This window comes from Periplaneta americana, chromosome 16, assembly GCF_040183065.1.
Source record: "Periplaneta americana isolate PAMFEO1 chromosome 16, P.americana_PAMFEO1_priV1, whole genome shotgun sequence".
In the NCBI taxonomy this organism is placed as follows: domain Eukaryota; kingdom Metazoa; phylum Arthropoda; class Insecta; order Blattodea; family Blattidae; genus Periplaneta; species Periplaneta americana.
Window position 1 is genome coordinate 87,354,591 of NC_091132.1, and position 26,951 is coordinate 87,381,541.

At 34.6% G+C, this 26,951-nt stretch overlaps 1 protein-coding gene across 1 annotated transcript; it reads left to right on the top strand.

Annotated features, from left to right (window-relative positions):
* LOC138690928 (KICSTOR subunit 2-like) lies at positions 1-24,058 on the top strand. Its single transcript, XM_069812490.1, has 9 exons — positions 1-298; positions 5,269-5,412; positions 6,223-6,401; positions 8,425-8,562; positions 10,654-10,792; positions 10,886-11,082; positions 16,077-16,239; positions 16,579-16,677; positions 23,646-24,058. The coding sequence occupies exons 1-9, from the start codon at positions 164-166 to the stop codon at positions 23,814-23,816; spliced, it is 1,365 nt and encodes a 454-aa protein (XP_069668591.1). The 5' UTR covers positions 1-163; the 3' UTR covers positions 23,817-24,058.
* Positions 24,059-26,951: the final 2,893 nt, after the last annotated feature.

Consider the following 26,951-nt stretch of genomic DNA (forward strand, 5'->3'; position numbering starts at 1 on the left):
AGAAATTTAACATTATGGTTTAGTTATTCCATTACATAGACCTCCTTGGGCCAATGTTTACATTCTCTTCATAAGTGTTATGAAATACATAATTATTTGCGTTGAAGAAATACTAATGTTGCCAACTGTATAAAAAATATACAAAGAAAGATAAGCGAAGAAAATGTTACGTGATAGTGAAAGTTCGCGTAGTTGTGCAGGTAATCAGTATAAGATGACTGATCATGAAGAATCATTTCTCAAGGATTTCTTTACTCACGTTGCTAATTTGGGATTTGATAAAGCTAAAGAACTTGTGGTAAGTTACTGTGTACTTTAGTGTCGATTTCTGTTAATAAGGAATAATGATATGATTTATGTGTTTGTTTACAACTTCATCCATTTGTTTACAACTTGATCCAGCTCTTTTCCTCCTCTTGCTACTGTTCTCATTATAGTTTTCTGTCATAATGTAACTTAAAATAATTTGCTCGTAGAAAGGATGTAAATTCATTTGTACCTTAACATGGTAACAAGATTTCTTTCTTTTTTTTTTTTTTTACTTCCAATTTTATGATTACATTTTGTAATGTGACTTAACCTTTAACTGTCAAAGCTATGACAGACAAGTAAGCTTAGACCTAATGCGACATTTGTTATAGTAGGTAGGCCTAATGATGAACAATAATTTATATAAATGTAAGTTAATAAGAAGACAAAGGGAATCTGATCCAGTAACTGACCTCCATTATCTTTTCGGTTCAAGTAATGGGTCACTCAGAAATGCTTCTAGCCTACATTCAAGATTATGTAATGCAGTCTGTGCAAAGCACAAGAAACTAGCGCACAAGTAGTTCTGACGATTTTAGAAGTGAAAATCGTGGAATTTGTAAGAAATTTCTTTTGTAGTGATTAAACTGAATAATTAAGAATTTTATAGCGCTGTAGGGGAGACTTGGGATGCTCGATACACATGGATAAAAAATAATATTGTGGGCTTAAATATGCTCCTGTAGCATTTTCTACACAACTCAGCCCTACTTGTTACACAGAGCTTATTGATAATATTGACAAAATACACAATTTAAAAACTTTTTTTGAACACACGAAAAACAATCAATTTTTAACTGTATGCAAAGTGTATCAGTCCTCCCTATCATGGGGATATGTGATGTACTCTTTGGGGGATATCCAATGATAGTTATTTTATATTCGAATTTCAAACAAATTAAGTGCGATTTTGATTTACAATGTTAATGGTCCATTTTGAAAATGTATTTCAAAGTTGTACAATGGATTATCAATGCCATTTTTTTTATAAAACTGATCACAATACATTTCAACATGTTACATCTATTCCACACACAATCCTTCTACACTTTCAGTAGAATCCAATGAAGAGTCGCTATTTTCCGATCAATAAGGTGGATGGTGTAAGAGGGTTATATGACGTCACGTATATCTACACATTACTTTGCAAGTACGAAAAATTTTGGTAATTTAACTTTACCTCAATGCTGTTGTTCCGTGTTAGTGTAGGTTCTGGATGTTAATGGTGTTTGTCCATAGCCCGGGCATGCTTTTTTAATGTTGTTTATAAAGTCGAGAAACATTTGATGAGCTTGTATTCTTCAGTTTGCACTCTCGGAATGGCAGTATAGGAACTCAAATACTATGTATAGATCGTCAGTTTTGGTATTTTATCTGGTAGCCTAATAATTCTTGTTCGTTGCATCAATTTACATTACTTTCGTGATCTGTGTCGAAGGCTTTATATAATACGCGGAAGTTAAAGTTCTTTCGTGATGCACTAACCACCGTTAGAATACTAAAGACCTTAGTCTAACCACGTATGGAGTGAATCGATTTAATATACGTAAATAAGACAATTGATAGTAGGTAAGTGGAGTAACACCATCTTTTGGATATTTATCATATTAGTTTACTTGTATAATACAAGTTAATTAATTTGTAATTTATTTGATAGGTTAAATGTAATTGGGTTAATAGCTAACTAATGAATTCAGTTCTGTTATATAATAATGACCTTAAAATATATTTAATGACTTTGGAAGAGTTTGTTCTTCAACGAATTCGTAGCATAATGGCATTGATGGTGGTTCACCGAACGAAAGATCCTAGGATCAAATCCCGGCATATTCAGAGAAGTCTTTATTCCAATTTAACATGAAGTAATATGTAGAATGACGTAGAGGGTGAAATAGAGGAAAATATGTGAAGAAGAAACTGCAGTGAAGTGGTGTAAGATGGGAGAAAGAAAAGTGGGGGTTGTGGGTGTACCGGGGGTGTGAGCCCTCGATTTCATTCATATTTTCGTCATCGTGCGTGACGTCACATATTGCGTCATCGATCTCCAATTAGTCTGGAAGAACAGCAACTGAATCTTGGATTTTACCAAACTTTCATTATAACAAAAACAAACTAAACGTTAATGTTTGTCTATAAATGTAGGTTGTGAAAGTATAGAGATCAATTTGAGAGCTGTCAATCACAGAAATATCATCTTTTGTGGTCATTTAAATCTTCTGTCACTTAGGCTACACGTCGTGAGAATTTCATAGTCCTTTCTTCTACAGATCCTGACTTTAAAATGCATCCAACATATCTACCAATCTTTTTTTTTTTTTTTTTTTTTATTAACTTTGCATGAAACTACGGCCCAGTCGCCCTTCCACCTTCTCTTTAAATGTTTCTTTAGTTTCTTTCACAGTCACCACTTGTATAGACCTCATTGACGCAACTTTCTCATCTGAACTTGTGTCATATTTTTTTTATGAAATTTCAACCAGTGACCCAACCAATTCATTTTTCTCTTCCTGATCAGTTTCAGCATCAGTCTTTCTTCACTCTTTCCAGCACAGCTTCATTTCTTATTTTGTCTGTCCATTTCATAAGCTCCATTCTTCTCCATAACCGCATTTCAAATGCTTCTGGTCACTTTTCACTTCGTCGTAATGTCCATGTCTGCCCCATTTTTTTTTTTTTTTTTTTTTAAGAGTTTCCTTTGTCATTGCTATTCTCTTCTTGACTTCCTGGCAGCAGCTCATGTTACTGCTTATTGTACACCCAAAGTATTTGAAGCTATCCACTTGCTCTACTGCCTCATTTAGTATTAGCATGTTTACCTTCTTTATTTTTCTTTCGACAACCATGGTCTTCGTCTGTTTATAGGAGTAATGAATACAAATGCAGTTTCCACACAGGGATGACTGATACACCTATCACATATCCTCTGTTCACTTGTATCATGCATCCCCATGGAACACATTAACATTATACTCTTACTCGAAAAGGGATTAGGACAACCAAGGTGTCATGAGTGCCGGTCATAATTACTTAAAGATATGTAGATTTCAATCCCACAAAATGATTATCGACAAATCTTATCCATATTATGAAAAATAATGAGGAATATTTTACATAATATTTACTTTGATCGGTCAGGATTCCAATTCTAGCTCTAGATCAAATTCTTCAACTCCACACTTGCTGCAAATGACAATAAACCATCAATAGGAAGTGATTATTAGAACATATGAATTACAGAACAGTAATGTCAACTATCTGGCTAAAATTTATCATGTATCAAATATCCCCAGTCTCCCCTATTTAAAACAAAAACAATTGTTCGAAAATGTAGTAATGCGTCATTATGCAGGTACATATGTGGTGGTTTCTAGTGAAAAAGGGTATATAAAACATATGATACGATGTTATGTGAAATACCCGTAATTTGTTTTAATGAGTAAGCATTAAAAATAGCAGCGAAACAGAACAAATAATAATGAAATAAACACAGTTTTCGTAATATGACTTCGTTTGTCTGTCCGCCATTACCGTAACTTGTCACAAGCCAGTACCGACATCACTATACTTGTTTTTTTTTTAAAGATGAGACATGACAGTTAAGCGGTCGAGCTTGGAACTATAGTGCCATGTTGCCAATATGGACTACCACGCTGCTAGCTATGGTCGACTCTAGTAACACAGTCGACCGTGTGCTAGCTGATGTTAAGATGGCTGACGTTAAAACATTCATTGACAATAGACGTGAAGATCGACAATCGACAGAGAATCAAAGACGAAACGTACCAATGGTAACATTGTGTGCACAATAAATGTCGCCCAGAGAGCTATTAAGCACTCGCCACGTGCGAACTGTACGTTTGGCAACTCAGCCGTTGTTACCATAGCAAACAGGCCTACCACGCTATGTGACATTCAGTTGTTTTTCCGATCGCAACGCTCTCGTCATGTCCCATCTTTCAAAAAAAAAAAAGTATAAACAATAAATCACCAGCCTTTTCCAGCAATTGAAAATTTCCTAACTCAATCGCTGTCATCCTAATCTTCTCGTAGATCGTCGGGATATAAGATGTCTTATAAGTTAAGCTAATCTAATCTAACGTATGCTTTGGTAAATCTTTACAATAGCGTTACCAAAGAAAAGCAAACAGCAAGAAAGAGCACACATTCTTAGACAATTCTGGGTATATGCAAAACACACCAAAAGCCTAAACTAACCTAACTTGTCACAGATTCCCACAGCTCTCCGCTGGGCTCCACTTTCACAGCATTTATCGATGTTGATTTTGGTGTGACATTAGCGATAGCATTCAGTTTTTCTTATTTTTTAGTAGGTTATTTTAAGACGCTTTATCAATATCTTAGATTATTTAGTGTCTGAATGAGATGAAGGTGATAGTACCGATAAAATGAGTCCGGGGTCCAGCACCGATAGTTACCCAGCATTTGCTCATATTGGCTTGAGGGAAAACCCCAGAAGAAACCTCAACCAGGTAATTTGTCTTAACCGGGAATTGAACCCTGGCCAACTGGTTTCGCGGCCAGACGCGCTAACCGTTATTCCACAGGTGTGGACTTTGTTTTATTTTTTTATGATGTGTATGACTCGACTAGAAGTCAAGGATGTAAATACATTTTTGTACCTTAACGTGGTAACGCAATACTAAATAAATAACCTAAGCAAATCTAACCTAACGTAAGGTAACAAAAAATTCCATTGTACACTAGGGTGAAAATTTCGTAATGTCACACTAAGTTATGTTGGTAGCCATAAGACAAGAAACAGCTAGAAAATAACTGAAGATGTATTATCAGAGTACGAAGTACCTCTGCGCTAGTTTAGCTGCACTTTTTTGTGGAGCAATGTTTACTTTTTTTCATGCACTTTTGAAACTATCTGACTTTACAGTCACTTTTGTACGCTTATATATAATACAGTATTTATTCATTATATCCTAACAGGAACGTGAACGTGAGTCACGGACAGGACAGTCTGGACCATGGGGGATGTTAGTGACTCATCTTCCTCAAATAGCAATGGCTGAGCGTTCTTATGGAGAACTTGGATTCCTAGTAACAAAAAACAAAGGATTTCTCAGAAAAGATGTTAGTGAAGTCTTTATAAATACAAATACATGACGAAAATATATTATTCTTGAATATGTTTGATTAATATTAACTTACTATCAAGATAAATTAAAGACAAATAATTATGCAGTCTAATGAATAAGGACTTCAAGAATATATCGATAATACCATAAGATATTTGGAACAGATAATGGGCCTGACATTCACTTGTGTCGTGTTTGCATGAAGTGCTTATCACTATTCCCTTATCAAATCATCTAACTTTTTCGCTGACAGTGAGGCTACTTGTCACTAATCTATCTCCCTCTAAGCCTTATCTGACCTTGTCCCTGACAGTGGGGTTATTTGTCACTAATCTATCTCCTCATCAAACCCTAATCTTGTCATTGATGGTAGGAATACTTGTCACTAAAGTTAATGAGGAGGGGGGGAGGGGAAGGATAGAGAAGGGAACCAATTTTTTCCTTGTAATAACGGCACAAGCTACCATCAGGCAAATTCTTTTTGAAATATTTTATTTTACATCATCATCATCATCATCATCACCATCACCACCACCACCACCACCACCACCACCACAATCATCATGAGCTTTTTTTTAAATAAATAATTAATTTAAAAAATTATATAACTTTTATATATATATATATAGGAAATACATTACGAAAATATTTAGAATTTTTCTTCATAACTTTTTTTATTTTTTTTAGACCAGTTTTTTTTATTGTTCATAAATATAAACTGTTTATTTCAAAATAGGGAGTTATATTAATGTTTACATTTATTAGGAGAAATGTATTGACACAATTTTTCGCTTTCTCTTTCCAGAATTCACTGAAATCTATATATGATTCTGCCCGATCAGATTTTAGAAGAGTGGAAGAACTGACAAGAATAAGTAATTCAGATCGGTTGCCGTTGGCATTTTCAAATGAATTACGAACAATCACCTCAGTGGCTAACGAATTGTGCTTGTTCCTCTCAGCACGCATCGAATTAATAGATCTGTATCCTTGCTTGCATCTTACTATGAGCTTCCTAAGTTGCTGATTGCTAAATATTCCTTGTATACATTTTCAACCAGCATCCAGTATTTACAATTTGTTACGATGTTCTCAAATTTATACTGATGTTGATTTAGTTTTGATTTTAAGACATCTCTAACTTTATTTGCTGTTTGACATTTTAAGAGAATGTGTATCAGCATTTTCTTCTCGCTTTTACATTCCATGCATATAAGAGATGGTGTTAGAGACAAAATTGATTTTTTATACTATTTACAACTTATTTTTTTTAATATATATACATTCTTTTTTTTAGTGTTTATTTGGAACTGGTGCATGCAATAAAATATTTTAATTACATGCAAAGTGAAATATACAAGAGCATAGAAGAATAAAAATGTGTGTTACTTTAGCAAGGTGAAGATTTAGAAATGGAAGGCTTTTGTGCAGATGAAGTTGGCAGTTGACCATACCATTGAGTTTCTGAGGTTTAACTAGTTAATCAGGTCATAGACGACCTGAAATTCATGCAAAAACAAGTAATTAGATTCATCTTACTAAATCACCTCTTGCAATTAAATGTAGTAGTGATAATGCTGAAAGGACAAACAGTACCGAAAATTAATTTTTAAGTAGGCCTAATTACATACATTTCGCTAGTGCAATTAATCAGGCCCAAAATTCATCTAATGCATTACACTTTTTAATTTCCTGTGGTAAATTGCAAACAGCTTATTTCTTCTGTTTCTTAAAATATCCCACGAAAACCTACCACCATAGTAGGCCTACTTTTTTTTTTCAGTCAACTGTCTCAAGACAGGTCTGAACCTCACATGTGACACCAACAAGGCATCACTCATCAGGCAACTAGGCCAGAAGATAATGGGGTAGAGTGGCCAGTTCCTTTTCCTCTCCATTGCATAACTTCACCGATTAGCTACATGTTACACTAATCAGACTTCAGATGCATATAAACAATTGTTCTTCCTCCGACACATATCGTGAAGTGAGATGTACTGCCTGGTAATAGATGTACAGTAGTGGCAAAAAAAAACCCGGATCGGTCCATGTAGCTGATTTCAGAGCCTTGTTCACAGTGACAGCACGATAGACTGGTAACTAAGACTGTCGTGGTTCGAATCCTGCCTGGGAAGGAAACTTTTTTTTGTTCACTATTCAAATTTATTCCCAATACTTTTCAATTGCAGCGATAGTTTACTACTTAATTAACTTATTATTCCCAGAACATGAATTTTACCAGCTTATTTTCTAATGGCCTATGTCAGCAGTCGAAACTACAACAATTTCAATAGATTACTCGCTATCTTGTGAATGCGCAGTGGCTCATTTCGGGGACTATGATTATTCAGTCGGTCTGGTTTTTTTTTTTTGCCACTACTGTACATATCAGCCAGAACCTCAATCAGAGGTAACATCGTCTTTGTCCACTACAAATTCCACCTGTTTCAAAACTTGAGTTATCAGCGTGGAAAGCTGATGCTGTAGCCATTCGGCTAGAAGTTTACCAGATATTGAGTATTTCGGCCAGTAGTTTGAGAGGAAAGCTGTACCAGATATACAGGTGGCATGCTAGGAACTATTTTTTCTTAAGAGAGGTGCTGAAAATATTTATTGCCATGAACATCTCATAACAATATTTTTTGCACTATAGCAATCCTGGCTCTATATTTCATATGGTAATGTTTGATATAACTTACTTTAGAAAAAAATCGTTTAATATGTAAAGTAAGGAAAAGGCTAACAGAATTAAGCAAAAGTCTCTAAAGTCTTTAATTTTTTTATTCTGTGGTACTGAAATTAATCAACAACCATCAACCCCACCTTCAGCCAGCACTTGAAATAACACTGCATATAAACCCAAGACACAGGACATAACTATGGTAGGAAGATAAAATAATATCCTATTTCCTGTCAGGAATCTGCTGGATTTGTAACCAGATACTTTTCCACTTGAGCCATAACAGAGCACTGATACAGAAATTTGATTTCCTTAATTTAAATTTAGCTATGAAAAGATGCACATCATGGGCACAGGAAAGCAGATGAAATATGAAGAGTTACTTGCACAAGTTGAAGACATAATGGAGAGAAATGCACCTTCTGTTCCACAAATGTGTGTCACTCCTATTGGAAACATGCTCAGGTAATGCACTTCAGTTTTAAGAATACATTTATTTCATAGGTTTCTAGATTAGACATTATATTAAGACTTTTGTTTGTGAGGCTTCTCTGTGGACTGTGAAGTCAGGAGTAAGGGTTATAATAAAATTATTGTGCGTATGCACGCTATCTCTTAATTTTATATACAGCATTCTCCTTCATAATTCTCTAGTATTGATGTAATTGGTGATAATAAGATGGTACTTGGGGAAGATGAGTCCAGGGATTCACTATGGGAATATCTGATTTTAGCCTTACAGTTGTGCAACATCTCAACCAGGTAATCAGGCCAAGCAGAATCTGAACTCACTCTCAAACTGTGAGTCCAGCTTGTTATCCTGATGGCCAAATTTAATTGTCAGATTCCTTCTATTTTTATTAAAGTGTGTAATTTTCTTTACTTCCAACAGCAAAAGATCTCACTTATATAAAGATCTCATAGAAATGTGGCAGTTTTATAGCGTGTCGTCTTAGGCTAGGTTGGGAATATGACATGAAGGGAAACATCATGATTTATAGAAATTGCTACAAGAATCAAACATTTCATTTACACTGTTAAAGATCTGGAGTTCAACAAACACCGTATGGAAGAATTTTTTCCCTATCAGCAAAGTTGTAAATTTCTGTCTCATTTTTGTGCTTTATTTCTTTATCAAATCTACCATAGATCACAATGGTTTACACTTGAAAAATCTAGGATTCGGTTGATTATTACGAATTTAAAATATAGACATTTCTCATAACATACATACATAAGTGTTCTGTCCGTGGGCAGGTATTTCCCTGCAAACCCAGCATTGTCCAATTTTCCTATTTTCTCCCTTCCTCTTTGTCTCCACATATGATCCACGTATCTTAAGTCGTCTATCATCAGATATCTTCTTCTGCCCTGAACTCTTCTTCCATTCATCATTCCTTCCAGTGCATCCTTCAGTAGGCAGTTTCTTCTCAACCAGTGACCCAACCAATTCCTCTTTCTCTTTCTGATCAGTTTCAGCATCATTCTTTCTTTACCCACTCTTTCCAACATAACTTCGTTTCTTATTCTGTCTGTCCACTTCACACGCTCCATTCTTCTCCACATCCACACTTCAAATGCTTGTATTCGTTTCTCTCCATTATGTCGTAATGTCCATGTTTCTGCTCCATACAATGCAACACTCCACACAAAGCATTTCACTAGTCTCTTCCCTCCAGAGGTCCGCAGAAGATGCTCCTTTTTCTATTAAAAGCTTCCTTTGCCATTGCTATTCTCCTTTTGACCTGGCTGCAGCTCATGTTATTGCTTATAGTATATCCCAAGTATTTGAAACTGTTCACTTGCTCTACTGTCTCATTTAGAATTCGCAAGTTTACCTTCTTTATTTTTCTTGCAACAACCATGGTCTTCGTCTTGTTTGCATTTATCTTCAACTCATACTGCTCACAGCTGTCATTTAGCTTCTGCCCCTCCCATATTCTAAAAACAGTTCTTCACGAAATCCTCCAAGTAGATATTGAACAGGGTAGATGATAAAGGGCATCCTTGTCGTACTCCTCTCCCTATTTCACTTCTTTCAGACATTTCTTCTTCTATCCTGACCTTGATTCATTTCATATATAAGTTACTGATTATTTTTATAGAAAGTCTGTTTCCTCTTAAGAAGAGAAATATGTTTGTGTATTACATTACACACTACACAATACTTTTATCTAATTTCGAAAATAAAACGTTTTATAAAACTTGAGAGCTGAAGACGAATTTTAGCATTTCATTTGGAATGTTAGTCATTGTATACTGAGTTGTATACATTTACTTGCACGTTTATTATTATGGGAAATTTCAAAAGCAAATAAATCAGTTACCACATAATTATGAAAGAATTCAGATTGTTGGAAATTATTCAATACGAAGTTTATTTTCATCACACCAAATTAAGAACAAAGTGAACTTGCAAGTGCCGGTATGTCTGATTTACATCTTTAGCACAAATATTGGAAACCATATGCACTGTAGGTGTGGACATTTTTTTTTCTGTTTTTTTTTTCATGCAGTTATTTTTAAATTTTAATTCTGATATTTACTCCTTGACAGCCTAGAATGTGAAATCCTGATTCATTTGTTGCGATCGCAACTTGAGATGCAGATGTGGAGGTTCCTTCCCTCTCTTATGCTGCTTAATCTGGCTCACACCAGGCTTCAGGCATGGGAGTCAAAGCTTCAAAATAGAGAGGTAAGATGAAACAGCAAAATTTTATTCGTAGTCATTATATGCTTCAAATCTCAGTTTTTGATTCAATTTTATATTGTGTTGTTCCATTTTCAGTCTTGGAAATTGGGTTTTGGTGCAACTTTCTTGAAAACTAGTCAATTACCAGCTCTTTTGCAGTGGCTTTTGAAGCTGAAGACAGCTTTTCTGGCAAAGTTCTCGCTATATTTCTACACAACACTGGCACAGCAAACTTCCCCTCAAGAAATGAAGGCCCTCTGTAGTAAACTACAAGCCAATGATTATTTTCACAAGTGAGTAACCTACATGAATTTCTGTTTAGTATTTTAAACATGTATCAAATGCATATTAAATCATCATTATTAAGAAGAGTATGCTTATATCTATCTTCGAATTTAAAATGTAGATAGGTAGGTATCTAATGCTCTTGATTTAACAGTCAAGTTATTTTCTCTCTTGCTTCCCACTATTTAGATGTAAGACTTGTATTTTTTTTAAGTGCTTCACGTTAAATTTAAATCTTAGGCCCGACTTCACAATTTCCAAATATGGTCAGCTACGAACTTTCTAAAATTCTAATAGTCGAGCAGATCTGAACGTTTCTAAGATGATTCTTTATCCCTGATAATAGGGGATGACTATCAGGACAATTTTCACCCCATGCTTAGTTGTAGATATCTGAAGGCGCCATTGGAGATGGCCCACACAGTCATCTGCAATTGAAAGTAGTGGACAGAGAGACCATTGTAAGAATTTTACTTATGGCATTAATCAATCAAATGCTGTAAAATTCTTTATGTACCGCAAATTTGATGTGAAAGAGTCCAGTTTTCTTTCCTTCCCAGAGGGAAGTGCACTTTGGATGTTTGAAAGAATCTAATGATGGAAACATAATATGCAAGAAAACATTATACTAATAGAGGTCCATTATAATAATAATAATTTTGTATTTTCATTTTTAAAACTATGATCATTTAAATCATCATCATTAACATCATGAACTAGACTTATATAGATCTGTGTCAGCTTCACCTATTGGTCTCTTCACTGGTTTTCAGGGACATATCCAACCAGTGGTATAATTTGTATCATCATCCCTCCAAGTATTAGGCCGTATGGCCCGTTACCGTTTCAAAGAAGAATTGTCCCTTCAGCGGTTTTTTTGAGACGTCCCAGTGATCTCTTTCCTTGAGGGAGATAACAAAGCATAGCTCTTGGGATTCTGTGCAGTGACATCCATTGTAGATGGCCCAGTCCACACCTGTGAAGTAACGGTTAGCACATCTGGCCTCGAAACCAGGTGCCCCGGGTTCGATTTCTGGTCAGGGCAAGTTACCTGGTTGAGGTTTTTTCCGGGGTTTCCCCTCAACTCAATATGAGTAAATGCTGGGTAACTTTCGGTGCTGGATCCCGGACTCATTTCACTGGCATTATCACGTTCATCTCATTCTGACGCTAAATAACCTGAGATGTTGATAAATTGTCGTAAAATAACCTACTAAAATAAAAAAAATAGATGGCCCATCTATTGGCGTGGTAATTTTGTATATAGTGGGGAATTGGCTTTAGTCCTAGTTCTTCCATTATTTCATTTCGTTTATGGTCCCATCTTATATATCCTGCTGTATATCACATAAATCACATCTCATCCCTCCTTATTGTCCATGCTTAGCTACCATAGCTTAACACTCGCCTTGCGAGGGTTTTATAGAGACGTATTCTTGTGTTCTTTTGTACTAATGATGGTTTCATGATATTGTTAATTATTCCCATGGTTTTTGTAAATTTTATAATTTTGTTTGCTATATCTACTTCTTCCTCAAATGACAAATTATAACCCAAATATGTGAACTCATTTACTCTTTCCAAAATTTCGTTGTCCAAAACTATTAGTAGGCCTATAATTTGTAGAGGGATTATTCTTTTGTTTATTCGATAAACATGTTGTAACCAGTTGTTTTTATAGTTTTGAACTATTTCTGTAGATGATATCACGTTTAATTCTTTTAAAATATCTTCATTTTTCTTATGATAAAGTATATAATCTGGTGTTTTTGGAAAAATTTCATCATAGGTGTACACAATTCATTTTTTATATTTTTGCTTTAGTGTCCATTAAAAACTCTCTTTATAAATAACACATGCTTCTTCTAGTTGAAATTTTAATTACCATGCTTACTAAGTAGTATATTTTACTGCCTCTGCAGCCAGAATAAACGTTTACTATGACATCTTGGTTGTGAATAATCATCTGGAGAAACTCAATTGCCATCTTGTCTGTCTTCCAGTAACAGTAGATTGTTGTCTTTTAAGGCATTACGACAGAGTCAATTGCCTTTAAAAACTGTTAGATTCAGCTTCCTTTCATAGTATACATTTTGAAAAAGGATACATATCGTCGTTGTTCCTGCAATAACTCCTATGTGCAAAATATAAACTTGTTCAGTAGGAAGAAAAACATATTTATTAATTCTATGGCAGTAGTATATAGGAGACTCAGAATTCTTAAATTTTCGAAAGAAAGAAATATAGTTACATATAGGAGATTTTATTATTTGCTGTATCACTATTTAAGTTATTTAATAGAGCAAAAATCTAAAAATCGATAAATATGTCACATAGGAGTTACTGCAGGAACAACGATGATATGAAGCTTGTAGAGCTGGGAAGTCAAGCTGTCATAATCTGTATACAGCTGGAAAGGAATATTTTTTGCTGACTGTGGCGCTCTAGCATTAGTTGTTTTTGTTCATTATAATTTGTCTTACTTTACCTTGCAAAGGTCTCGTGACTAGAATATTGTACGAAATGGAAATATAAAAGTTGGAGATTTATCCTTCGAAGAGGTGGAAAAATTCAAATATCTTGGAGCAACAGTAACAAATATTAATGACACTCAGGAGGAAATTAAACGCTGAATCAATACGGGAAATGCCTGTTATTATTTGATTGAGAAGCTTTTGTCATTTAGTCTGCTGTCAAAAAATCTGAAAGTTAGAATTTATAAAACAGTTATATTACCGGTTGTTCTATATGGTTGTGAAACATGGACTCTCACTTTGAGAGAGGGACAGGGATTAAGGATGTATGAGAATAAGGTTCTTAGGAAAATATTTGGAGCTAAGAGGGATGAAGTTACAGGAGAATGGAGAAAGTTACACAACGCAGAACTGCACACATTGTATTCTTCACCTGACCTAATTAGGAACATTAAATCTAGACTTTGAGATGGGCAGGGCATGTAGCACTTATGGGCGAATCTAGAAACCCATATAGAGTGCTAGTTGGTAGGCAGGAGGGAAAAAGACCTTTGGGGAGGCCGAGACGTATATGGGAGGATAATATTAAAATGGATGTGAGGGAGGTGGAATATGATGATAGAGACTGGATTAATCTTGCACAGGATAGGGATCGATGCGGGCTTATGTGAGGGCAGCAGTGAACCTCTGGGTTCCTTAAAAGCCATTTCTAAGTAAGTAAGTTACCTTGCAAAGTATTATTTTTATGAAAGATTTACAGTGTGGAATAATTTTTGGGTTTAGTCTGAACAATTGATGTGCTCTTCTTTGTAAAGAGAATGACATATTGATTTATGTGAACATTGAAAGTTGTAATCCTTACTCTCCATTCATATATTATCAAACTTCACATGAATTTCAGAAATTGTAGAAATTAAAATATTTAAAGTAAATAGACTATAAATGTTTGTATATTCGTGTATGTCAGAAAATGGCAACTTTGGCTGTTGGGGGGCACGCTGTCAGATGCTGCTTACAGAGACATTGATTCAGTTTACTGATAGTGCTATCTCCATAACCAGCAAGTGGAAATATGTCCACCAATAGCCAAAGTTGCCACTTTTCAGCTAGGATCTGATTAAGCTCACACTTTGTATGTGTGAATAAATTTTACAGTCTCATAAAACATAATATAATGTACTATTTCGAAACACTAATTAGATCTGCATATTAGACCGGGGGTACACAAAATCAGACGCGGCATGGCACGATGCGACATTTTGTCTGATGGTACCTGTCTCCCATTGATTTCTTATGATATGGTGCACACAATCAGACGCAGCGCAACAGTCACGAGCAGATATGGAGAGACAACATCGAATGACTGCTAGAAGTTCATCGCGAGGAGACATTCTAATAGGTGCAGTGTACTGGGCATGCGTTAGTAGTGGCTATGATTACACGCTTTCACTATCTACAAATACTATTATTGTGTAGTGCACATTATTCTTAATGGAGTTTGATGCAGATAAATTATTTGTTTTAGTACAGGAAAGATACATTCTGTACAATCTTTGAAATAATATCACGACAATAATGTGGTTTCTAAAAATATGTGAGAAATTGCAAATGAGATGAAAGCACCACGTGAATAATAATTAATAATAATAATTTGTAATAGGCCTACTTCTTTGCTCTATACTATCAATGATTATTGATTTAATATATTATTTTTCTTTATTTTGAGCCGTGAAGTAGTCATAAACAGACAAAATGGCGTTTGTGCACTATATTCATAGTATTTAATTTTAAGATTCTTTCAATCGTATAGATTTTATGCATAGGCGTTCTCGAGAAATAAAAACCAAACACGATAGAATTTCTCATATAGACAGTCCTCTTTCATTGACGCCATTTTCTAGCCTAGGCGAGTTTTCCAAACCCACACAGCCAGCAAATCAGTTGTTGCGAGCAGATCGTGTTAAGCTGTTGCGAGCCATTGTAAATAAAAAAGTTATGTCACACCATGCCATGTAACATTGCGTCTGATTCCGTCTGATTCTGTGTGCACCCAACCTTAGTGGAACAAAGAAATTAATAACCTGCATGTGAGACTGTTTATTTTATATAAATTATATTTATATATATATTTTCACACCTCAAAATCTGTGTTTCAATGGTTGGCCATGATAATATCTTTGAAAAATATTGGAGTGCAAGAGGTCAAATGACTTTATTGTCAAACACCTGGCATTAGAAAACAACAACATATAAAATTATCAAAATAGTTTTTATTAATGAAATGCAAGCTGTCATACTATTTTGAATGATTTATTGCATACTTAATGCAGAAACATATTAATAATATACTTATAAGATTTTGTGTAGTTTATTGTTATTATTTACTGTAATTAATTGAGAACAGACTGGGAACTTGTGATTTCCATTTTATATTACAAAGAACAGAAATTTAAGTCTAATACAAGCTTCAATAAAATTTAATGACATTTTTCATCTTTATATTATTATAAACAAACTGTTTATTTCAGGATTCAGAATTTTCAGCGAAGATATGATGCAACAGCTGTAATGATAGTATTTGATGCTCATGGTTTGGAAGACTATAAAGGGCCAGGTTACCATCATCCCAACAGACCTGCAGAAACTTCACGAGATCTGGAGTGCTACCCAATCATAGTCAGCTACCCTGTTGTGAGTATCATGTTGTACTATTATCTGGTGGATAATGCAACTTCAACCAGCAAAATGATGCAAAATTATAAATGTTGATTTAGCACAGTTACCTACTAAAAATTATGGGAGTGAATACAATTAATTTTCAATATTCTTAATAAATTGAATCTTTACAAAAACATTCCAGAAGTATTTATATTGCCTTTTAAATAGTCAAAAGATTGTAAGTGACTATGTTTCTAGTTTGGAAACGTATAAAATTATAATGTTCATATACAGTTAATTACTTTTCGAAAGTTGTGAAACACTTCTTGGCACATACAAAATCTAGAATCTTGTTATGGCTTTTATTTGCAGAAACCTCTAAATCATATGCCAAATGTTGTCAAGATTATCACAGAACGAGGAAGTGAATTGGCAGCTATGGACAGAGTTGTATACCACTTCAGTCCTCGAGTAAGTCTAAATTCTTAATTCATATGTTTCTAATATACACTCATTTAACAGAAAGGAAGGAAAAAAGAAAGATAAACAAATTTCTGATTAGCTTCCTAAACATACCTAAAGCAGAGGTGCCAACTATTACGAATTTTCCATAATTATTATTACGGATTTCTTCTGCTATTACAGCATTACAGTCAAAGAAAAAATGATTACGAGAAAGCAAAATTATCACGGAAAATGTATTATATGTATTTTTTTCCTACTTCCGAAAACAGAAGGAAAAAGTATATATTGTCCTATTACTAGTAAAACCGACTAAGTCCATCTTTTGTGTAAAATAAGTTAAGTACAGTCTCCGACTTGTCTTTCTGTGCTCTGTATTCTAGTAAAATCGAGTAAGTCCGAAATGTAGATAACAAACCAATTACTTTATTTAAAGAATTTATTATGATTTTTCGTGCATTAATAAAGTTTTAATTGCTGTTTTTACAAATTTGCTTTACTGGACTTAACTGGTTTTAATAGTAATAGGATCATATTAATAATTAATAATCATAGACTTGAATAGGAATTTGCAGCTTACCAATGTGTTATTTTCCCGAATATAATAGAATAGATGCAAATAGAGCCAAAACAGCACATTTAAGAAATGAGAGTCGGTATAAAACATTAACATTGTGTTTGCAGTACTAAATGTGCCTCACAATGACTCTCCTACAGAAAGAGTCTTCAATGTTGTGAGAAAAAATCAGACAATTCAGATCTACATTAAACACGTCAACACTGTAATCACTTTTGATCCAGATGATCAAGATGACATCACAAGTAGAAGTGTGGTTGAAGAAAAAATTTGGAGGAAAGCAGCTGCTAGATGTCAAAAAGCATTTTTTAATTGCAGAATAAGCGACAGATAATGTGTAATTGTATATAATACAGGCAATTTACATCTGACTTTGCCAGAAGTGGGAGTTGTGCACACTCATGCCAATTATGAGATTATTGATAACCCACTTGGTATCTTTGCTAAAGTCGTCAATAGACAATATAAACTCACAATGACTGAGTTACATTGGATATCTTAGTTAAAGTTCAAATAAAAGAAAAGTAAATTATAGATCTCTCTTTGCCTATACAGATCTGTAGTAAATTCTGTCTGAAATAAAGTATTTGAATGAACGTGAAGGCTTACAAATCTGTCGTTTTAGACAAGTAGTGTAAATCACTAGGCCAGTTTCTATCTGATGCTTTTCCAATTCACTGCGGGCTAAAGCAAGGTGATGCACTATCACCTTTACTTTTTAACTTTATTCTAGAATATGCCATTAGAAAGTTCAGGATAACAGAGAGGGTTTGGAATGGAACAGGTTACATCAGCTTCTTGTCTATGCGGATGACGTGAATATGTTAGGAGAAAATCCACAAACGATTAGGGAAAACACAGAAATTTTACTTGAAGCAAGTAAAGTGATAGGTTAGGAAGTAAATCCCAAAAAGACAAAGTATATGATTATATCTCGTGACCAGAAATATTGTAAGAAATGTAAACATAAAAATTGGAGATTTATCCTTTGAAGAGGTGGAAAAATTCAAATATATTGGAGCAACAGTAACAAATATAAATGACACTCGGGAGGAAGTTAAACGCAAAATCAATATGGGAAATGCCTGTTATTATTCGGTTGAGAAGCTTTTGTCATCTAGTCTACTGTCAAAAAATCTGAAAGTTAGAATGTATAAAACAAGTTATATTACCGGTTGTTCTGTATGGTTGTGAAACTTGGACTCTCACTTCGAGAGAGGAACAGAGATTAAGGGTGTTTGAGAATAAGGTTCGTAGGAAAATATTTGGGGCTAAGAAGGATGAAGTTACAGGAGAATGGATAAAAGTTACACAACACAGAACTGCATGCATTGTGTTCTTCGCCTGACATAATTAGGAACATTAAATCCAGACGTTTGAGATGAGCAGGGCATGTAACACGTATGGGTGAATCTAGAAATGCATATAGAGTGCTAGTAGGCCAGAGGGGAAAAAGACCTTTGGGGAGGTCGAGACGTAGATGGGAGGATAATATTAAAATGGATTGAGGGAGATGGGATATAATGACAGAACTGGATTAATCTTGCTGAGGATAGGGACCGATTGCGGGCTTATGTGAGGGCGACAGTGAACCTCCGGGTTCCTTAAAAGTCCTTAAAAACCATTTGTAAGTAAGTGTAAATCACTGCTAATGAAATCAAGTGCACAACTATCAAAATGGATTCGAATATTTCCCAGCACCTAGTTCTGCTTTAGTTTTTTATTTTTAATCAATTCAGCATCACCAACTGATTAGAATTTAATTCGAACTATTACAGGTGCAGCCTTGAAAACGAAATTTTGCCTTTAAGTTTCAACTGTGGCATTTAAAAAATTAACTGTTAATGTGCTCTGCTGAAAATAAAATAAAATAAATACAAGAAATAGTAGCTACTTCAATATCCCTTATTTTGATTAATCAGTCTTTTTCTCAAGGAATCGATGAGATGGCAGAAATAATCTGGCTTTTCTGAGAAGATTTTCAAGGTCGTGTTACATGATTTGACTAATATTATTGTAATAATTTTACACTACAAACTACAGTACTAGCCCTAATAATATCAGTTACATAATATTCATCAGTTTATTAATATTATTAGACAATAGTAGTGATCCTCACCAGTAATTTTACAAGCATATCAAGAAATGGATTCAGAACATCTCAAAATCTGTGTGTCAGTGGCTAACCATGACAATATCTTTGAAAAATATTGGAGTGCAAGAGGTCAAATGACTTTATTGTCAAATGACTGGCATTAGAAAACAACAACAATTTTACAAGCATTAAGGCATCAAAACTGCATGCACATCACGGTCTCTTGTATTACAAAAGCACATAACAATACCAAAAAATGGCAGTACTATGGAAAATTCAGTGGGAACTATAATAAGGCAGTAAGTGTCAACACTGCTTACACTTTATAATTATATTTATCTTCGAATGATGTAGAATCTAAATTAGCTAAATTATTACAATTAATTCGTACAGTGAAAAGAGCAATTTTCGGAAAAGTGAGATACGAAACCTATTACTTACGTTTTTATATGGATTGGAAAGTTGGGTTTTGACAGTCTCGCAGAAGAAAAGAATTATCCAAACTTTCGCGAGCAGAGATGGGTATGGCCAATGAAGTGTTGTTTCATCACGACAATGCACCTGCTCATACATCTGCAATTGCGGTTGCTAAACTACATGAACTATGATGAAAGAATAATGGAACGGAGAAAAATTCTCTCCGGCACCGGGATTTGAACCTGGGTTTTCAGCTCTACGTGTTGATGCTTTATCCACTAAGCTACACTGGATACCCATCCTGGTGTCGGGCAGAATCTTCTCAGTTTAAGTTCCAACTCTTGGGTTTCCTCTAGTGGCCACCCTCTGCACTACGTCATAGATGTCTATGAACGTAGAACTAAAGTCCACACATGTGCTGAGGTGCACTCATTATGAGTGACTAGTTGGCCGGAATCCGACAGAATAAGCACAGTCTTAAATCACGAAGTGATTTACGCATATCATATATTCTGAGAAGATTCTGTCCGACACCGGGATGGGTATCCGGTGTGGCTTAGTGGATAAAGCATCAGCACGTAGAGCTGAAAACCTGGGTTCAAATCCCGGTTCCGGAGAGAATTTTTCTCCGTTCCATTACTCTTTCATCGTATGATGACGCAGAATATCTGCATGCAAATATCATATGTACTTCGGTACATTAAAATAATATATACATGAACTACGGTTCGAATTGTTGCTGCACTCCCTGCTCATCAGATCTCACACCCTTAGACTTATTTCTTTTTCCAAAGCTCAAAACTTACTTGGTTGGAAAGAAATTTTCGTCAAATGAAAAGGTTATCACATCAGCAGAAGGCTTTTTTCTGCAGACTTCGAGGAATCTGTGTACAAGCATCGGTGGACAAAGTGTGTGATTCTCAGCGGGAATTATGTTGAGAAATAAAGATTCTCCCAGAATAATCCTAATTTAATTTCTATATCAAGCTATTAACTTTTTAAACCTCATATTTAGAAGTATTGGAAACAAACTGTGACTAAATGTTAGTAACCTATGCTATGGAAACCTATTTTATGCTCCTTTTATTAGTGTATTATACAGGGACATCATTTTATTTTTACTAACATTTTTAATATTAACCTGGCTATACCTTTGGATCAATGCCATTTGCTAGCCCCTTCCACGACTGGAATTCGATGATACTGGCGTAATATACAAACAAATCACTTTACTAAGTGATATAGTTTTGTGGACTTCCGGATCTTACAGACATAGAGACAAAATTCAAAATTCTGCTTTTAAAGCTCTAAATCAACTACATGAATGGAATACATCAAATTTGATGACACTCAATTTAAGCAAAAGTAACTACCAAATATTTTCACTTGGTAAAAAAGAAAGAGAATTCAATATCCAATACAATGGCCAACACCTTCCTAGGACTTATGAATCCAAATATCTTGGAGTTATTTTCGATAGTAAGTTAACATGGAGCAACCATTTGAAATACATTTCTGAAAAAGCTCGTAAAAGATTCTCCCTTCTAAAACGACTAGCAGGAAAGAAATGGGGATGCTCTAGGAATACTTTGAACACTACATACAAAATGTTTATACAGCCAGTGCTGACATACTGCAGAGAAATTTTAATTACTTCACCTTTCATAAACGAAATAGAATATGTTCAAAACCAAGCTCTCAGACTCATTACTGGTGGAATCAAAACAACTCCAATAGATTCTATGAGATTTCTCACTAATATTAACACCATCAAAATGAAATAGAAGAAAAAGCACTGATTCAGTATGAAAAACTTATTAGATTACCAGGAAACAATTGGCATTCATACAGTCCTCTCTGTAAATTGAAAACTCAAAAAAGTTTCATATCCATTGTTCAAGAATTAAAACAGAAAATCAATATCCCGAATTTAAAAGAAAACCTACAAACTAAACCAAACCCTTTAACTCTATTAAATATAGAATATAATCTAAGTTTAACAGAAGAAATACTAAAATCAGAAGTAAACACTGAAATACTAAAACAATTGTCTTTAGAGACAATTAATATTAGGTACCCTCCACAAAACTGGCTTCATTTATACACTGACGGATCCTTGATCTCCAGAGAACAAGGTGCCGGTGCAGGTGTTACGTGCTGTCTCTTCTCACTTTATAGATCTCTTGGGTATGGAACAACAAGTTTTGATGGAGAAATCATTGCAATAAGTGAAAGTCTCAGGAATCTTCTATGCCACATCAGTAAATTTAGGAATGCAGTTATATTGTCAGACTCCAAAGCAGCTATTCTATCAATAGTCTCTAAACACACACCATCTCAAACAGCAGAAATAACTAAAATGCTCTCTCAATTAATATCACTCAATAAAAGAATTGTATTCCAATGGATACCATCCCATTGTGGAATCCTGGGAAACGAGAATGCGGATGCTTTAGCAAAGAAGGGCAGCACTGCTACTTACAGACCTGTTCCTAAATCTATGTATTGCTCTGTGAAAAGATTTATTAAATCTACATACTTAGACTTCAACAAACAAAATTTGATAACACAATCTCAAGGGAAAAAATGGAACTCTCTGCATCAAAATCCACAGTTAATTCCCGATTTACCACGAAAATCGTCTGTAGCTGCATTTAGATTGGCAACAGGTCATGATTGTTTGGCCAAACACCGGCATAGAATTGGAATATATCAGTCCCCTAACTGCCCATTGTGCAACTCAAACCAAGAAATGGATTCGGAACACCTCAAAATCTGTGCTTCAGTGGCTGGCCATGATAATATCTTTAAAAAATATTGGAGTGCAAGAGGTCAAATTACTTTATTGTCAAATGACTGGCATTAGAAAACAACAACAACTTTACTAAGTATAGGAGGGAAGAAAAGTAATTCATCCATTTACGTAAAATAGGAAATATCGCACTTTTGAGTTTGATCATTTTCATTAGGTTTTTGTTTAATCAAAATACAGTATAGTATTAACAGTGAGTGTTTTTACTCACGAACTGAGCTGTCCATGTGAGGTATTCATTATGTAGTGTATATTATACTGTCTACAGTACATTAGCATACAATATAGAGAATGAAGTTAAATTGAAGAATAAATAAATATGGATATTTAAACATATTTTTGAAAATGGTGGCCATTCATTTCAATACAGGCTTCAGTTGTAATGTGCATATTATCGCACTATAGACTACTGTACCTAATTCCAATTACCAGTTTCGTCCTTCATAACTAGTAACTCATGTTGAAATAACTCTGTACCTACTCTATAAAGAGTACCTTACGTCCTGTAAATTCAATCTTCACTTCTGCCCGATCCAAAAAGATAAAATTATTCAGACATACTATTTACTGTCCATCCAACTGGTTATGTCGTAGGGTCGTAAAAAGTGAGGAAATTACGTGACAGTTAATTGCTTAATGAGGTCCTTTTATTTAAGTTATTTTAAACAGTTGTATAATATTACGTAGACGTCCAATTCCTAACAGAAATTAATGTTCTCACAAAAGAGCTAAGATGACAGTCCAGCCACTAGCTGGCGAATAAAAGCTGGTGGGGAAACCGGAATACGACATAGGCAAATGGACGACAGTACCTGTGCGAAAATGATTCAATATTGAAAGCTCTTCGTCACCGGAAAATGCGAACATATTTTTGGAATGTACTGTTTACTATGACCGTAAGGCGGTCTTGGATCTGTGTGGAGGATGGTTGAACTTCATTAGTAGAAGGGGTAGGAGTGAAGTATATTAAAAAAATCAAGTGCAATAAAAATTGAAGTAAAAATAAAATTATGTCCCTGTAGTAAGAAATATTGTGCTATATTATTGTTGTAAAACTTCCCAATTGTATTTTTCAGGAGCAGAGTACTTACGTCATGGCAAGCACTGACCCACGTATGACTCTGGTGGTAATCTTCGATACCAGAAAAGCAGAGAAAGAAACTCACATCACGAATTTTGTTTTTGAGCTCGCTCTTCAGTTGCGATGCAATAAAGTGTTCGCAAATCTTAAGCCTAATACCAAGTAATTAAAAAAAATGTCATATTCCTACATACATCTACATTTGGTGTTGCCACATGTTTTTTCCGCACTATTCATCATCAGTGGTTAATTACCAAAATATGTAAGCTACTATGAATAATTTATTACTTTCTCCCCTCCCCCAAAGAAAATGGTTACCTACCTAATCTGTGTAAATAAAAACTACAGTATCTATTATTGAGTTTATGTATACAAGTAATTTTGTAATAAAATCAATCATTTACAGTTTCTCTGCCCAAGAGCAGGTTCTTCACTGCAAACCCAGCATTTTCCAACTTCAGTTTGTGTTACCATTCCACCTACGCTCTGCTTTACCTATCTTTCCCCGCATTTCATTTCTTTTTACCAAAAAATATGACACAATATGTTACGGTATGAGCCTCACTAATATTAGATGGATATGATATGACTAGGGATAGGACAATCCAGCATTAAAAGGTCGAAGTAGGAGTTGCTATAGGTAACTGTTTATGAATAATACTGCGTGCCTGTGCAGTTGACATACAAGTTACAGTCCACACCTGTGGAGTAACAGCGCGTCTAGCCGCGAAACCAGGTTTTCCCTCAACCCAATATGAGCAAATGCTGGGTAACTTTCGGTGCTGGACTCCAGACTCATTTCACCGGCATTATCACCTTCATCTCATTCAGACGCTAAATGACCTAAGATGTTGATAAAGCGTCATAAAACAACCTACTAAAACAAAAAATAAAAAAAATCCACGTTACATGAGAAAACAATGTACAGTTGTGTCAAGAGAACGTCATACACTGTATTTAAAATGCTGTATAGTTTTGTGTGTTTATTTTTTACTTTCACTGTAAATCAATTACTGGCATGGCATTTTGTGGGAAATACCCAGTTGCAAGCAAAATTTGCTTAAACAACAAATTAATAGGAAGAGTAAATGATAAATGAGTTTATGTATCTTGGCTATAATTTAATATTTTTTGGTGAAACAGATATAACTTCTAAAATTTCCAGATACAATAAAACAATGGGAATAATTAACAAAATGATGAAGCCTTCCCTAGTACAGCAACACACGAGAATACATTTTTGTATAAAATCTTAGCTAGACCTGCACTATGTTACAGAAGTGAAGTATGGATAATGAGAAGTACGGATATCAGCAGAATAATGGCCTGTGAAATGAAATTTATGAGGGTAACACTAGGATACACTCACTTGGACTGCAAAAGAAATGAGGATATCATGCAAGAACTTCGATTATAACCAGTCTCACTGTTTATAAACAAGTACCAGCTGCAGTGGAAAAACCATGTCCAACGAATGAATCAGAATAGACTTCCAAAAGCCATGCTTCAGTACCGTCCCCAGGGAAAGAGATCTTTGGGCCGTCCAAAAAAAAAAAAAAAAAGTGGACCAAGAATGACACTGAGACTGTAATAGGCCTTGGACCTTATACTTGTAATAAAATGAAGCTGACACAATATGAAATTTCATTTCTTGTTTGTTAAAAATTGGATGGCTGTAAAAAAATTACGTTTCAAAGATTTTATAAGGATACACATGAATATGTTCTATTAAACAACTCATGGCCTTGGAAAAGAGAATTCTAAGATGGATAACTAGACTTTTGACTGGACACTACCATCTAAATAAGCACTTACACATATTGGACCTTAGTGATGGCTCAACTTGTAGGAAATGTGGGATGGAGGCTGAGTCATCCTCTCATATTTTTAGTTAATTTCTTCAATTTAGTCGCCATTGTAACGATGCATAAACTAACAAAAAAAAACTTGAAAACAGTATTCACACAGCTCCGTAACGCACAATAATAAAAAAAAAAACGTTTAATAGGTAAACAAAAATAAAAAAATACACAAATGAACTCAAATCTTTTAAGGAAACACAGTTTATGGAAAATTCCGCTTTTAACAGATGATAAATTATATTGTAAGTTGTGTGTAAAACAGACATTTCGGGGAAAAAATCGTTTAATACGCAGTATTATCAACACTAAGAAGCATGAGAGCAATTGTAAAGCAGCTGAAATGGAATTGGAAGAGCAGGAAATTCAAAATATTGAAACTTCTACAACATTTCATTACTAAGGAGCGGATTTCTATGTAATTAAATATTCTTTTTGTGTGTGATAAAACACAAATAACAAAGTTAAAAATTCCGAACATGAAGTTTCAAGTCTAAAACCCGAATTTTATTTCACATAAAAACACATATTTTCTCAAAAAAATTATGTAAATACATATTTTCAGGAAATCTACTATAAACACATAAATCTTGGAGTTTTTTTACTTAAACAATTTTTTTACAAGAACTTTTAAATATTTTAAAACTACATCAATTATATCACTCAGAAGTACGTTATCTTTTTAAGAATTCTTGGTTGCTTCGTGTTTCTAAGCGCTGTGTGGTTTATCTGTGATCCATTTTCATAATAGTATCTGAGAACTGCTAGGCAACATATCAGTGATATTATCAGAGAATAAATTAACATGGACAAGAAGGAGAGATCTTGTAACACATAATTAGGAATGTTTATTGTTGCTGAAGATGATTTAATTCCACGCTTTGTTTCTGAAACACAACAGATAAGAGCTCCGGTATGAACATTATTTAATTAAAAAAATCTCTCGCCTCTCGCTCATGTCTATCAAGTAAGGCAATATATCTTGTGATTCCCTGTTATCGGGCTTCATCAATCGATATTCTTCAAGATATACTGAAAGATGGTTGTTTAAAAAACGATTTGGCTTTCCTATTAGCAAATTTAAGCGTTTTGTGTGACACCATAAAAAAACTCGAAACATCCAAAAACCTGTTGTCTGAAACAGGGAGATGCATGCCATGAAAATTAAACTAGACTCGCTACCAGGTTCAGAAATACAAGTACTAAGGGACAAATTCCAGAATGTGTTTGGGAAAAACAGTGGATATAAAAAAATGTGTAAATTTGCTCAAGTATTGGGGGATGTGCCTGTAGGTGAAATTGACGGTGTATGTGTTTGTGACATTCCTCTCTTTAAATATGCATGCCTGACGTCTTGTGATGTGGAAATATCGTTTTCGCAGTATAAGACGTTCAGAGATAATCGGCATGCATTTGTGATGGAGAATTTGGAGATGACCTTT